The sequence below is a fragment of the Lepeophtheirus salmonis genome, chromosome W, assembly GCF_016086655.4.
Source record: "Lepeophtheirus salmonis chromosome W, UVic_Lsal_1.4, whole genome shotgun sequence".
Lineage (NCBI taxonomy): Eukaryota > Metazoa > Arthropoda > Copepoda > Siphonostomatoida > Caligidae > Lepeophtheirus > Lepeophtheirus salmonis.
The window spans coordinates 432,286-449,233 of NC_092585.1; the positions used below are offsets into that span (position 1 = coordinate 432,286).

The following is a 16,948-nucleotide window of genomic DNA, read 5'->3' on the forward strand; positions in this document are numbered from 1 at the left end:
TCCTAAGTAGTGAATTTCACCCTTCCCACTATATTCAATTATATTCAAAAGCTGATTAAACATTCGCACTCATAAAAGATGGAGACTTACCTTAAGCATTTGTTGTGGAGTTATAATTGTAAGTTCTTGTTCGACTCAGAGTAGAATTGAGGATCGATATTCGAGTAATTCACGCCATTGTTCTTGTTTATTTCCTTCTCCCCCTCCTCCCTTGTTACTGTTGAATGTAGCTGATCTAAGGAAACGTAATGACAGCTAACCTGTTCTACTTCAAAACATTATTGAAATGGTCAGGGTTACAATTTTTCTTTTTAAAATGGAATGAAAGGGACTTGCACTTGTGTCGGAATGTATTTGCAAGTGGATTACATGTTTAGTTCGTTTTTGAAAAATTGCTCGTTTATTTATAAAAACAAAATCCTTACATTGAAAAAATATTATTTGTGTTTTAGAACTCTTTAGTAAAAAGTCAATAGGATAAAAATTACAAGAATGTCTCAAAATATCGGGAGATAAGCTGTTGATGATGGTTATAAAAGTGGTTGTACGTTATAAAGTGACTTGAGTGTCCTTTGTCTGACTATTGTTACGTGTTTGCAAATGTTTAATTTATTGGATATTGATTTTTTAACCCAAATAATCTGTATCGGCTCCAAAATCCTAAACCATTTATGTCTTAAATTACATACATACGTCTTAACTACTTGTTTCTCCAAAAATCAGGCCCGTGTCTAGGGGGAGTGGGTGCTACATCCCTGCCCTCTCAAAAATCTTGTACTCCAATTTGTCGAAAAAACAAATTTTATTATTTATTGTCCCCACTATATTTACTGTTTTTTAAAAGAAGGTTATTTTTCATTTCTACATCATAAAAAAATTGTCAGTCTTACTAAAGAAAGTCATTCAAAAAACATTCTGTCATAATTGTCAAAGTTTAGTCCATGAATATTGCTTTGTTTAGCAGCGTTACAGTAACCTAGAATAAGAAGTTTATAAACTATGGATCAGAAATGGTTGGATTTTATGTATTTTAAAGGGGCCATATCAGAGCCAATATAAGTATCTTAAATCAAATAGGAGCTTTAATCTATAGCTAAAATTATTGGATTTCATATCTCATTCCAGAAATTTGAATAATAAACTTCTATAATGCCCTCTATAAAACATTGGGTTCTATGTATATATGAAGTAAAAAAAGGTTTTTGGGATTTTTTCCTTTTCTTCACTCTTGCTCCATATTGTTTTCATGTTGACGCACTTCATATATACACTTATGTACAAGTTACATCAAGTACAAATCAAGATGAAACAATACATTGTATTCAAATTTGTGGGATGAGTTTAAGTACCCAAGACTTTTAGATCCATTAAAATCTGAACACTTTGAATTTTAAACTTCAACAAGATATAATTCATTAATTAGCAATAGAATTTCAACAAAATTAATACTGTAAATAGATGTGTGACTGAGCTCTCAGGATCATTAATGTAGCCACCCATAGCAGCAATGATGGCTTCCAGGAGGCAGCAGAAGGCATGGTACCCGCTGCAGATGTAGTCCACTGTCACGGCGTTCCAATGCTGGCTGACAGTGGCTTTGAGGGCCTTGGGCATCCAACAGGTGTAGTCAAGGGGGTTTGCATCAGGGCTGTAGTGGGGCCAAAAGTGTCGAAAAAAAGTTCAAAAGAATTCAAAACACCCATTCACTTTTCTTTCATTGCTGGTGTCAGAAGTAGCCTCTCCACCCTCACAAGGCTCTTTCCACCCATTTTTTATAGCTATCTGGACAGTCTGGTGTGAAACCCCGAGATCTCTTGGATGGGCCCTCATAGAATTGAGTAGATTGGTCTCGGCTGTTTTCTTTAACTCCTCCGTGTTTAGTTTAGCCTTTTTGGTGGAGCCCTTTCTCCACTCCAATCTTTCGGACTTACTGACGGCGTAAGGTAGAGAGCTCAGGTTTGTTTTGTTTTGTAACTAATTGTTTGTGCTTTAATATATCAAACTATGAATTAATTTAAAATACTCAACCTTCATTAATTATTGAATGGGTAAGTATTCAGATTTCAAAAGACGACCCAGTAGTTTGGAAAGTTTATTTAATTGAAGATTCTTATATTGGGCCCAATATCACCCCTTTTAAATACAATGTATCCATTTCTCATTATTTTATTTGGACGATCAATGCTGCACACCCAAATAGGGTAATAAGAATATATTGTTGATAGAAATGGAAGATTATTTGTTAAAGAATACAATCATTCCAGCTTGCATTTGTGTTGATGGACCACACTAACAGGAGCATCCTTTGGATTTTTGTTTTAGTGGGTCAGGCACAGAGATTTCAGGACTTTTTTTAATAAATCATCATTCCGATCATATGATTGAAGATGCTCAATCAACTGGATTTTCCTTCCATGGGTACCTCTTGAAAGTTCACAGTTAATGCCAATGTCCCGTCAGAATAATTTGACTTGATTTTGTTTTCGTTTTCGCACACACATAAAAAAAATGTATCTACTAGTTACTTACTCACTTATGACAGGCTTGCCTTTCTCAGCGCGCGCCTTAACTTATGTATAGAGGTATTTTGCCCTTTGAAGGAAATTTATTATTACTAATTTTTAGTTTAAGGTTCTTTGGCTGAGAAGAAAGGTGTTCGCCAAGAGATGTATATTTTATATTATTAAAAAAAGGAAAAAACTTTTTTGACAAATTATAATTTGAAATATTACAAAAAGAAGAGCTATAATGAAGTGATATTCTGTTGTTGTGTTCAGATCAAGCAAAAAAATAGTGGGTTTTTGCCACTTACTCTACTATAAATTTTTAGGAGAATCTCTTAGCGCGCTTTTTCTCTTCCTCTCCACTCAACCCTAGAGGGTGATTTCTACTACATCTCCAATCTTCTTTTTTGCTTATATAACTATAAGTATTGTTCTTTGGCATGGACAATGAAAATTCACGGTTGTTAGGGCATAAGGATTTATTTATTTATTTCTCTCCTTTATATTCCTTCCTCTATATGCAACTTGCGAACAATCTCTCCCCCTGACTCGCAGAATTTAATTTTAAATAAACGAAGGTTAATCCAACTTCAATCAACAACATCATCTATCTGTGAAAAAGATAAGTTTGGTTATCGCACAAATGAAAATGAAGAAGTGACCACAAGCAAAAAGTATTCTCGAAGACAAAAATCCTCGTAGAATAATTGTGTCTGTGCGAAATCCTTTCTGCATGTCTTTGAACCCATTCAATAATTCAAATATCATATAGGAACAACAGCAACAACATGTCTTGGAAAGACAGCAAGGTGCATCTTCTCATGCCTTCACTTTCCTCAGACAATGAGGATCGGACTGTTCTTCCATGTGACGGCAGTGGGAGTGGAGGTAAACTCAAGGATACATGTAATGGAATCATGCCACCACCTCCTGCACCTCCAAAAGTACCTTCCTGTTCTACTAATACCACCAACAGCAACAACTACCTATCATCCTCCAGTAGTCCATCCAATGTGCCAAATCATCTGCCACCGCCTCATTACAACTCGCCCCCCTCCGGAGGAGTCTCATCGACGAGCAGTGAACTCCACCTTCCAATGGAGTCTACCAAAATAGGTATGTTGATACATGGCAAAAGGCGTAGCTATAGTACTGTTTTTTCAAGGTCAAACTTCCTCCTTCGAGAAATATATGTATAAAATGTAAAAGCAGTCGTTTTACAAATAGACGACACATCACAGAGAGCTCAGACTCTCCTTTCCTTAAATTGATCAAAAAGGGTTGTTTTTTGAAGAAGTATAATTTTTTAAATTGCACTCTAAAACTGATAAGAAGGAACAATAATTTCTTTTTTTTTAAATGAATATATTTTTAAAAAAGATTACAAATTTATTTCTGTTACAGAAATTGAAGGATTCTCTTTCTGAAAATTCTAGCCTCCCTCCCCTCCCCCACCCGTCTTTCTCTGCCTTTATTATATCTCCCGGCCAGCTAAGACGTATAGTAAAGAGGGGAATCCGAGTTGCATTCCACCTCTTTACCATACGTGCGTGCGAGGAGGATGGCGCGGAAGATATTCAAGGTCAACCTTGAACCTTTTTTTCTATTTCTTTTCCGTATTCAGTGAGCGCGCTCTCCATGATATTTTTCTGTCGAATGAAATTCGAATTTGCCCTAAGTGTTTTTTCAGTTTTTTTTATAAATATATATAATTATCTGGAAGAGAATGATTAGTTTGAAATATTTACGTTAACTACCTATTATATATTTAGTTTTGAATTGTTTAAAGAAAAAGAGAAGTTTGTGTATGTTGTTGAGCATCTAAATACAGACGTCTGGTTAATTGAAGGGGGAATAATATTGGTTTTCTCCACACCCCAGCCCCCTTTTAGAAAGCAGAGGGTTGCATTTATTTCACGGGGTAAAACTGGGGGTGATTATTTATATTTTTTATTTCCCTAGACACGACGTCGCGTTCCCTTTCCTAAAAGTAACCACTCTTCTCTTCACTTGAATTAAGTTCTTACTTCAGTTTAGTTTAAAAGAATTACTCTTGTTCAAGGATCTTCTTCATTACTGAGGATCTAAAATATAATTATAGCTTAAATTTATTTAAAGAATGAATTCTGTGAAGGATGACAAAGTTTACTTTCATACCCTAGGGAGTATTAAAATGGAAAAGAGGGATAAGGATGAGACAAATGTCTACACATCGTCCTCCGACCTTCTCTTGTCTCCATTGAGCTTACATCCGGAAAAGTCTTCGCGAATTATTTTGGGTTTGTTTGAATTGTTGCTATTTTCGAGTTATACAATAATTAATTTTATTTTTTAAATAAATATATATTTTTTATTTTACAGAATTTGATGGAAACGATCAAGTTTTATGTCGGGTTTGTGGGGATAAAGCCTCTGGGTTTCACTATGGAGTTCATTCCTGTGAGGGTTGCAAGGTAAGAAAAATAATTTCTTTGAATAAAAACAATAATAAAAAGTGTATACGCTCCATGCACAAGTCACATCCCTTACATAAATATATCTTTGACCCTGAAAAAATAATTACAAAAGATAAAAATATCTCTATTTTAGATTGTGTATGTTTGTATTTAGAAGTAGTAGTATATAAGCCTATTTATAAATGTGTGCTGTCTTCGTCCTCGTTCCCTAGGCCTTTCTCAAATTCTTCTTTTCGTAGTATTTTTAAATTCATGGTCTTGACCTTGAATAACCTTTGTATAGTGTTTTATTACTATTAAAATTTTAAAAATGTTTCTTAAAACAACAGTTTGTACTAATACTGTATCTCAAGAGAATATACAATTGTCAAAATAGACTTTATATACATTCAGTAAGACCTTGGTGCTACAAACAAGTCGAACATTTTCAATAAAAAGTCACATTGTGTTTACAGTGATTGGATTTTTGAGAGTGCGATGAGTTTTTAGCAAGCTTTTTCAATCTTCGACTTATAATAATTCAATTTAACAGTTTTTAAATGTTCACATTCAATATTAGGCAATTAAGATAACAATAATATTTCTAATTTTTGATTTGCGATAATTTGTCACTAAACCTTCGACACATATTTAACGTCAAAATGACCTTGGATCCCTAACGACGAATAAAACTAAAAAAAAATATTTATGAATATTTATTCCCCTTTTTTTTCCTCGCGATTATTACAACGATATTCATGCAAACAAAAAGATATTTTATGATATATATGCTCTAGTCATCATACCTCTTAGATCAAAGCTATTTTCTTATTTTGTATAGTTAAAAAAATTGAGTGTAACAAATCCCTTAAAGATGAAGAGCACATTTTTTTCACTTCATTTTTTAGCAATAGTCATTTAAATACATATCTCTAAATGTCTTTGAAAAATATTCCTAATTATTCAAACATAAAGCTAATTGTTTCAAATATTCCCTAGAGAGCAGCACTTCCTCCTGTTACAAAAATAAATAACTACGTAAGAACGAGTGTGCTCATAACAAGCATACAACAGCAGCATCAACAAGAGTAGAAGAAGAAAAAAAAGGGGGGGGGGAATCTATAAATGTATCATTTGAGTGAGTCACTTGTTGATAATATTGTAGAGAAAAACGCGTGCAAGGAGAAGGGGGGAGAAAGACATATGGTATCATTGTTTAAAATACTGATGTGATTATCATCTACCTGCTTTATTATGATTTTTGAGGGTATAAGGAATGTATTTATTAGCAAAATGTTTAATGAAGATGTACTACGTATAATTGACTTAGACGGTTTTTATCCGTTACAGTAGATTTGAAAACGTCACACTCCATGAAATTTTGATTCATTATTAACCATATTCTCAGAATAATAACTAATAAAACGACAAAGTAAGAGTATTTCGAATTATATTTGAAGTTCCAAGTTTAAAATAGAAGGCTTAAATTAAATATAATCTACATACTAAAAAATGAACCATCATACATTTAAGTTAAATATACAAAATTAAACAATTAGAATCGTATAACTAATAATAACATTAAATTATTAATACAGAATATTAAAATAATAGATTGATCCAAATAATATTTTCTTGTTCTGACATCGGAATCCAGTTAAATATGTTACTTAACTTTAGGTTGCAAAACACAAGCGAGACGCGGAGTTTAATCAAAAAGATAATCACCCCTCTTCTTCATGTGGAAGTTGCTATATACAATTGTGCACAGGATATATATATCTCAACCGATGAGATCTAACTAATTTTTAATAATAAAGTAAATGTCAAAATTATAAAATTAGACAATAGATATACTAATTCAAAACATGTTAGAATTTAAATCCATCGTAAAGATTTAGTGCAAAATCTAATTATGTAGTAATGTCCGGCGATATTACTCTTTATTAAGAGCATCAAAAAAAGATATTTTCCCCGTTATTTATGCTTATATAACAACATACTATTATCATGAAGGATTTACACAATTTATAATTATAATGCTACACCCAATGTAACTACCCCCGTTGTTGTGACCATTTAAGCAGTTGTTTTTGCCTTTTATGAGTTTTCTGAACACCATTTCTTGGAGCCTATCAACCATAGCTAAGCCTTAAATGATAAAAAAAGTAATATTTATTGACTATGTAATATTGGAAAACATAATTATCATACCCAAGTCTTTAAGTGAAGAAACTAGTCTCAGACAAACTAGTTGCAAACCATCCATAGTTATTACCTCGTCGTTGTGACCATTTAAGCAGTTGTTTTTACTATTTAATGAGTTGTGTATCATAATTCTTGATATGTTTAGCTAAAATAGAATCATATTTTAGGGTTAGATTTTAAAAAAAATTGAATACTTACTGTTAGATATTACAAAATTCTGAGTTCCATTTCGAAATTAGTAAATATTTTATACTTTTTACTGATAACTTGATCGTCATTTGGTGTGGATGACTCAAAACATTTTTATATGTATTTCTATAAATGACATTAGTACCAACAGCCTCCTTTAATTTAATGATGGTTCCTCGGGAAGGGATAGGTTTAGTCGTGTATTTCTCCATAAATTTTTTGAACATAGATGATTAGCAATGGATAAGGTTATATTACATACAATCAACATCTTTGAGAGATCAAAGGTAAAGTCTGACTTCATGTATTCATCGTTAACTTAATTTTATAGATGAATATCCATTCTCTTGATATGAGATGAGGATAATGAGTGGCGTGTAATTCTCGATAGGGGACTAAAGGCACATTTATATCGACAAACCATCTGTTTCTCATCCGGTAAGTATTTTCCAAATTCCTGGGCCTCCATTTTCAGAAATTCACACAGAAGGCGACGTTATTTTAGGTATTTTATTCAGTTCTCTATCGACTATCACCATCTAATATTATATTAATATTGAATAATAAAGGCGGGGAATGATAACGTTCTTGATTGATAGAAGAAGATGTATATTATTTAATCAATGATGCCATAAGTTCTCTTCTCCTTGCACGCTATTCTATTCTTACCAAAATTATCACCCTTTGATATGAGTCAGTTGGTCATACAACTATATGTTCATTTGGTTGTTGTATGAGCAGGGTTATAGGTGGCGCTTCCTTTCAGGGAGGATAAAATGTAAAAGCGGTATCTCTTGGACAAAAATGTCGTTATTATTATTTAAATAAAAGGCTGTATAACTGGAGTTATAATTTATGAGGTAAAAAAAAAAACCAATTCAATGTAACTGACTTCATGATTTTTACAAAATATAAATATTCTTCTTCTTATAACTCGTAGTTTTAACTATATTTGATGATGAAATACGAAATACTGTAAGGTCGTATTGAAGAAATTTGTATTTTTATACATACAATTGCGCCCATAAAGTTTCTTAGCCAAAAAGTAATAAAAAATAAATTTTGAATATTGTTTTGATAATATTTTCTTCTAATTTGGTTGCTTTTAAATTTTGGTACCCTATAATTAGAGACAGTATTTTTTATAAGATTCCAAAGGGAAGGCGGGAGCGACACATATCTTAATACGAAATGAAGAACCTTGTTAATAGCAGCTGCCTGTTATATGGTCTTGGAGGGAGAAAAGGAATTACTTCTATAAAGAAGAGAATCTTTTACATTTAAAATAGCATTAAAGCAGGAAAAATATTATAATTATATAATTATTATTCTTACATATTTATTTTATTGTGTATCTTTAAAGCAATTCAAATCAAATATAGGCAAGAATGCTTACTTCAGAGGGATAAGTTATCATAACACCGACTTATTAAATGATTAACAAAAAAGAAGAAAGAGCAAATGCAACAGCCGTTTTTCATTTTTTTACTTCTAAACTTAGTTTTTTCTTTACACAAATCACTTATTTATCTATAATTTGATTACTCAAGGAAAAGCGTCATGTACCCCATTGTCCTCCCTGTCACTTGTCCACTGCTTCAGAGGTGTCTTAAATTCCACTTGAAGATTTCAAAAAATCCTGCTCACAATTATAAAAGAAGTCTTATCAGGTCTTATCAGAAACTTTATTCGTCTAAAAAAATCAGTCTGAATATTTCAACCCATCTCTGATCTTTGAATATAAATCCTATAATTGAATTAAATATAATGCTTTTTTGAAATTAAAAACTATAATTAGATTTTTTTAATAAATAAAAACTATATTTAGAATTTTTTTAATATTATTAATATTTGCTCAAAATTGCATTAGAGTTAACACGCTACACATTATACATAACTAGAAAAGGGTTACCCGGCGTTGCTCGGCTATCGAGGGAGCGGGACATCACATTGACAATGGTCAAAATAATTATATACACATAATTATTTTATTATACTAATAATTGTAATATGAATGTAACGTTGTTGTCGAGAAAGATCCTGATTCTAATTATCTTGCTATGATAATAATGATGAAGCAGGAAATTAACTGTATTTATACTACCTATACTAATCACAATATATCAATCTGGTTAAGTAAGGTAATCCACAAAGTCTCATCATAGCACCCCCCTTCCCAAATACTGTTATTATTGGCTCTTGTATCCTTATTATTAGTATTATGATTTTTTTTTTTAAATATTTTGTTATAAACTTGAAATAATATACCAACAATATATATATATATATATAAATTGTCAGAAGGAGAAGTCCTTTATGAAAAATCGAAATTTGCGAAGAAAATTGTAAAAAACTTTTTTGCACTAAGTTTGCGACAAAAAAAAAAAAGAATAAAATGCATCATTTAGAGGCCTTTCTTCTTAAAAATAAAAATTGACTTTAGATTTAAAAAAAAAAAAAAAAGTTGTTAAAAATTATTCAGAAAACGACAGATATTTCATTTAAGCATCCATTTTTATGTGTCAAATTTATATGTAAACGAATCTCCAGACAAATTTCTATAGACTTGATTTTATTTACGAATACGATAATTCTTTGGAAGCTCTTTTTTTTTTGGGGGTATCTGGAAAAAACGAAATTGCAATTTACATCCATTTCTTTTTTTGCCCATAACTTTTGATTTTGAATAAATTTAGAAATCATAGTTATTATAATTTTTTTTTAGACATCAATCACTTATTGATGAATAACTCACCCCCCCCCTATCTTTATACCCCCATATGGGATTTTTGTGAAGAAAAACACTGTTTTTTTTTTTTTCATTCTTAAGTAGATGTCTTTGAATGACGAATTCCCACATATCCTTGGTGTATTTAAAAAAAAATGCATAATAAAATATTTATAACTGGACTTATGCTATTTTAAATATAGAAAGTTTTCCTCTTTATAACAGTTATTCATTTTTTACCCCAAAAAAATCATATAACATATAAGGGGGGTCTTAATTCAGTAATCTTTCGGGGAGAGCAGCTGTGCTGTCATGACGTTTATTACAACAGCAGCAGCAATCAGCAGTGAGAGAAAGGAAATAAACACAAATCCCACTCCTTATATAGCTAAGACATATAGGAAGAACTTACACGGATGGGCTGTTCAATTCTACTCTAAGTCTAACAAGGACTTACACACAAATTCATAGCAATGGCATGTTCCACTACAAGTCCAATAAGGACTTACAGTTATAGCCAGGACTCGACAGGTTTTGACTAGTATTAAAGCAGTCATGCTAGTGCAGGGTGGGCTGTATCCAGCCTGTTTGGCTACGTAATGCGGTGCCTAAGATACCACATTTGCACAGTCAATGTTGGGTTCACATCATAAGTATTAGCTTGTGTCAACGTCTCAAAAGTTGAATAGACATTGATAGCAAATATTACGGGCTAGATACTTTTCACTGGGCTAGTGAAAAAAATTAACTAGCCCTGTTGGCTAATTACTCATTTTAATGATGTCAAATTAAAACGTAGATTTATTTAGTAGTTGTTGTTGTTAAAATAATAATAAAATGGAGGAAGAATTTACTCCCAATTTCATGTTCTCCTACGATATAACCAATATTCTCAACCTTTGGCTTACAAATTGAAATTTTTCTTTTATTGAGTGATATTCCAAAACTTCCTACTTCGATCACGAAATTATTTCACTCTTTTAACATGTTTTTCAAATTTCTCATCATATTTTAAAATATCATCAACCAACTTCATTGTATTTGGCAATCCCCCGTAAGCTTGGTCCATCATAAGATTGAATACGTCACTTGTTGCATTTAATCCCATTGGCTATCTTTTAAACTTGAATCTTCCCCACGGAATTATGAACGTTGTTAGGTTTTGGCTCTCATGGAGTAAATGGATCTGCCAATATCCTTTAATCGCATCAAACGGGGAAAAGTACTTATTTCAAGGTTGAATGTTTGAAATTATCTCCTTGGGATTAGTCATAGGATGTATAGGTCTTTTGACAAACTTATTTAATTTTTTTAGATCCACTGTTAGTCTAACCTTCACTATTTTTCTTTCACAACACAACCATAGGGTAGCACCATTCCGTAGGTTTATTTCCCAACGCCTCAATTATTCCTTTTGTCAACAATTCATCCAATTCCTTCTTCGTAGCTTCTCTATAAGTATAGTTGATAATATTGTAGAGAAAAACGCGTGCAAGGAGGAGGGGGGAAAGACATATGGTATCGTTGATTAAAATACTGATGTAATTATCATCTGCCTGCTTTATTATGATTTTTTAGGGTATAACGAAAGTATTTATTAGCAAAATGTTTAATGAAGATATACTACGTATAATTGACTTCGACGTTTTTTATCCGTTACAGTAGATTTAAAAACGTCACACTCCATGAAATTGTAATTCATTATTAACCTTATTCTCAGAATAATAGCTAATGAAACGACAAAGTAGAGTATATGAAATATATTTGAAGCTCAAAGTTTAAAAAAGAAGGCTTTAATTAAATATAATCTACATACTAAAAATAAACCATTAAACATTTAAGTTAAATATACAAAATTAAACAATTAAAATCATATAACTATTAATAATAATAAATTATAAATACAGATGATTGAAATAATAGATTGATCCAGATAATTTTTTCTTGTTCTAACATCGGAATTCAGTTAAATATGTCATAACTTTAGGTTGCAATACACAATTGTGCACAGGATAGATATATCTCTACCGATGAGATCTAACTAATTATTAATAATAAAGTAAATGTCAAAATCATAAAATTAGACAATAAATATATTAATAAAAAAATGTTAGAAATAAATTAATCGTAAAGATTTAGAGCAAAAGCTTATTATGTAGTAATGTCCGGCGATATTACTCCCTATTAAGAGCATCAAAAAAGATATTTTCCCCGTTATTTATGCTTATATAACAACATACTATTATCATGAAGGATATACACAATGGTTAATTATAATGCAACACCCAATGTAACTACCCTCGTTGTTGTGACCATTTAAACAGTTGTTTTTGCCTTTTACGAGTTTTCTGAACACCATTTCTTGGAGCCCATCAACCATAGCTAAGCCTTAAGTGATAAAAAATTAATATTTATTGACTATGTAATATTGGAAAACCTAATTATCATACCCAAGTCTTAAAGGGAAGTAAGTAGTCTCAGACAAACTAGTTGCAAACCATCCAAAGCTACTACCCCCGTTGTTGTGACCATTTAAGCAGTTGTTTTTGCCCTTTACTGAGTTGTGTATCATAATTCTTGATATGTTTAGCTAAAATAGAATCATATTTTATGGTTAGATTTAAAAAAAATTGAATACTTACTGTTAGATAGTACAAAATTCAGAGTTCCATTTCGATATTCGTAAATACTTTTTACTGATAACTTGATCGTCATTTGGTGTGGATGACTCAAAACATTTTTATATGTATTTCTATAAATGACATCAGTACCAACATCCTCCATTAATTTAATGATGGTTCCTCGGGAAGGGATATGTTTACCCTTGTATTTCTCCATAAATTTTTTGAACGTAGATGATTAGCAATGGATAAGGTTATATTACATGCAATAAGCATCGTTGTGAGATCAGAGTTAAAGTCTGACTTGATGTATTCATCGTTAAATTTATTTTATAGATGAATATCGATACTCTTATTATGAGATGAGGATAATGAGTGGCGTGTAATTCTAGACAGTGGACAAAAGGCACATTTATATCGACAAATCTGACAAACCATCTGTTTCTCATCCGGTAAGTATTTTCCAAATTCCTAGGCCTCCATTTTCAGAAATCCAGACAGAAGGCGACGTTATTTTTGCATTTTATTCAGTTCTCTATCGACTATCCCCATCTAATATTATTATATTAATATTGAATAATAAAGGCGGGAATGATAACGTTCATGATTGATAGAAGAAGACGTATATTATTTAATCAATGATGCCATAAGTATTTCTTCTCTTCTCCTTGCACGCTTTTCTATTCTTACCAAAATTATCACCCTTATCTATAAGCAAAGGGAATCGCCCTTACTGTGTAGATTTTTAAAGGTTCTACTTCTTCCGTTAAAGATATTTTTATCGGTGCACATTTCATCTTTCTTAACGCTTGAGTTCCATCTATTAACACATCATGATACTCATCCACAAGCTTGTCTCTCATGGCTTTAATTTCTTCACGGGAAATATATTTCATTTCCTTGATTCCACGGGCACTAAGTTCTTTGGCTCTTTTCCATCTACCTCTCTCAATTTGGTTTGGATAATCTTCCGGTAAGTTCTTAATTTTTTTACACAACACCCACGAAATTAGAAATTTAACATTTTCCTTCACAATTATAATATTTTCTTTAATATCCTCATTTCCAAAATGTACATTTAAAATTATGGATCCTAGTTGATTAAAAGTAGCTCTAGTAGCTCCATTTAAATGAGTCTCTTAAGTTCTATTTAACTTTTTTAATCGTATTCCAATTTATTTTAAGAAATGTTCATCTGCAATAGATACCTCACTACCAGAATCCGGAATTGCATAAGCATAACTATATAAGTATGTTCCATCTAGAGATTTTATTCAAACTTGTATTCCAGGTGAGGGACTAAATGTGGTCATGTTTCTCACGATGACTCTTCTGTTTCTTGCAATTCCATTTTTACAGGCCTTTGTCTCTTTGAAATAACAAATTCTGTTACATTTTCTGCATTCCTTTTTCCAAGCAGGACATTCATTTATAATGTTAATTAAGTAGATATATGTATAACACCCCGCCCCCTCTTTTATCAACTTAAATAACATACCAACATATATACATCTATAAAATTGTGTAGATGAGAAGTCCATTTTTTATTTACTTCAAAAAATTCCCAAATCGAAATTTGCTAAGAAAATTGTAAAAAACTTTTTTGCACTAATTTGGCAAAAAAAATAAAAATAGTTAATAGCATTTATTGGAATTATAAAAGAAACAAAAACCTACCAATATTTTTTTCGTACTTGCAAAACAAAAAGTTATTAAGAATAATGTTTTCGAAAAAATAACACTCGATAACTGGTTAATTTTTGAAAAAAATATATAATAAAATGTTCTGGAAATTGAAAATACTCAATTTTTAGAAGTTGGGTCGGCATTTTTTTGCGCAAAAAGCATCGTCTTGTGGCATTTTTTCTTAAAAAACTGAAAATTGGCGTTTGATGAAGAAATGGAAAAAAAAGAGAGAGAAAATGAAAAATTATTCAGAAAATGACAGATATTTCAGTTAAACATCAACTTTTATTCGGCAAATTTATATGCAAACAAATCTCCAAACAAATTTCTACAAACTTTATTCCATTTACTAATCCCATATTCCATTGGAAGTTCATTTTTTTGCACCTGAAATAAACGAAATTGCAATTTTCACCGATTTCTTTTTTAGCCCATAACTTCTTTGATTTTGAATAAATTTAAAAAACGTAGTTATTCGTATAATTATTTTTTGAAACGCCGATCACTTATTGATTTATAACTCAACCCCCTATCTAGTCTCCTTGAGCTGCAAAAAACGGTTTTTGGGGTATCAGTATAGCATAAGCCCCCCTTATATGACCACCCCAAAAATTGATACCCCCGTCTTAGCCTGTCCAAGTTTAAAAGAGGGAACCATGCAAAAATTCAGCCTCATAGGTTCAATGGTGTGGGAACGTATAAAGGACATCTACACACACACACACAATCTCTCTTTTATATATATGAAATATTAAGGGCTTTTGAGAGAGTTGAATGAACACGCACAGTCTCTTTTTTCTTCTTCTTCCTTTTCATAAACAATAGGCCTTGTAAGATTGATGTATATATTTTTGTTGTAAGGCATTTTTTATTGAAAATAGGGCAACTCTTTCTCTTTCTTTCCTTCTTTCTTAGGACATTATAAGTATTTCTTTATTTTTAGGTTTCGTCTTCTTAAGGTTCAATGAACTTTATTTAGATTATATTATATACATAGTATGTTTATGTTTGTATGTGTGTGTTCTGTTATGTATGTGCTTTTTTAAGAGAAGATAATGCATGGAGCATTTGTCATGCTTTATGAGACTTCATATTCCCTTTCTTCCCTCCTCCTTCTCTACTCCTTTGTCGATGTTTGTAAAGTCAAAACTAATCAGAAAAAAAAAATTAAAGTGTAATTTCTGTATACATCATCTGACAGCTCTGTCAGCTGACTTTGCCGTCCACTTTAAAGTATGTATATATAACTAAGCAAGTAAATGCTGTTTTTGTTTTTTTACTCCACTGACGTATTTAAAACAGTAGTCATATTAGAATCAGTACTTGATGCTCTACTACGTCATCAAAAGTTGGCCCACTGATTATGTAACCCCTCTCTTTTCTCAACCAGCGCAAACAAAGAATAAAAATGATTGCTTCTATAGAAAAAAGTCATCCAATCGACCAAGATATTTATTTACTTATTAGTAGTTAGTTTACATACCCAAGGACAGTGGCACCACCTTTTGTTTATTATTAACTTTGATCATTTAGTGATCAACACCGCAATACAATTACTTATATAAATTGATTTATACATATATATGATTTTTTCGAGCAGATAGCGCAGAACTTTTGGCACTTGGCGAACGTGTGAGAGGGGGCGCCGTCACAAGTCCACACGTAGTTACCCTCCCGGTAGTTAGTCTTCACCCATGGTAAGATGGTGTACCTAACCTTATAGTAGGCCTCCTGGCCGATTTCCTGTCCAGCCTTGAAAAAGAACGAAGGCATCTTCTTTCCATCAGAGGCCACAACACTGAGGACCATTGTTTGGGTCGGATATTTGGTGTGGTATACCCCTTGGACCTCTTCTTCTGTTTCTACAAGCCAGTGGTCGTCTGGCGGTTGTGGAATTGATCAACTGTGAAAATCTTATTATCCGAATTTTTTTTCACAATTGACCCATTTGACTTTATCCATGTAAGGTTAATTGATACTATCATTTCATATGTATACTCTTATATTTTTGTAATTTGTATTAAAATGGTCAAAAATTACACCATTAGTAAATATATGGACCATCCATGGAATATTCAATTATTGCATTATCCTCATCCTAAGTACCATAAATCCTTCATTTAAAACTATGATCTCATCTTCTAGTTGCAAATTGAACAATTTTCTTATACAAGTTGCAACTTGTACACAGCCTATATGTATATAATATTATTATGCTGAGTAAATAGGAGTACTATTTTAAAAATGACATACCCAAGGATAGTGTTGGAACAACAGCGTTTATTAGTTTTTTATATACTTATTTGTTACCTACGCCATCTTGCAGACATTATTTTTTTAAGTTTGCTCATACCCCTATGTTAAATTGACCCAATTTTAAGCAGAAACCTTGCGGACGCCCCTGTAATTGCATATAACGACATTGTTTAAATTTATTTTGTCGAGAAAATATTGAAAATAACCTAAATATTGATACCTTTTTGTAACTAAACCCCCTTCGAAAACATTGGTATCGTGACAACACTTGAAAGAAGTGATGTGGTTCTTGAGAGCTTAATTTTTGAAAGTCTCGTATTC

General features: G+C 31.8%; 1 protein-coding gene and 2 long non-coding RNA genes across 3 annotated transcripts in view; 1 reads left to right on the plus strand and 2 right to left on the minus strand.

Moving 5' to 3' along the window:
• Positions 1–2,652: 2,652 nt before the first annotated feature.
• Positions 2,653–16,948, plus strand: part of LOC121127669 (ecdysone-inducible protein E75) — a 29,602-nt gene continuing 15,306 nt past the window's right edge. Inside the window, 3 exon segments of the mRNA XM_040723095.2 lie at positions 2,653–3,620; positions 4,667–4,783; positions 4,866–4,957. Of these exon segments, the coding sequence (XP_040579029.2) occupies positions 3,293–3,620; positions 4,667–4,783; positions 4,866–4,957 (537 nt within the window). The 5' untranslated portion in view covers positions 2,653–3,292.
• LOC139907403 (uncharacterized) overlaps positions 6,373–16,948 on the minus strand; it is a 205,477-nt gene continuing 194,901 nt past the window's right edge. The window contains exon 3 of the long non-coding RNA XR_011783990.1: positions 6,373–7,090. This is a non-coding gene — a long non-coding RNA (uncharacterized lncRNA). The remainder of the gene's footprint in view (positions 7,091–16,948) is intronic.
• Positions 11,976–13,707, minus strand: LOC139907402 (uncharacterized). The gene is made up of 3 exons (XR_011783989.1): positions 12,707–13,707; positions 12,515–12,654; positions 11,976–12,452 (listed from the first exon to the last, which is right to left on the minus strand). It is a non-coding gene; the product is annotated as an uncharacterized lncRNA (long non-coding RNA).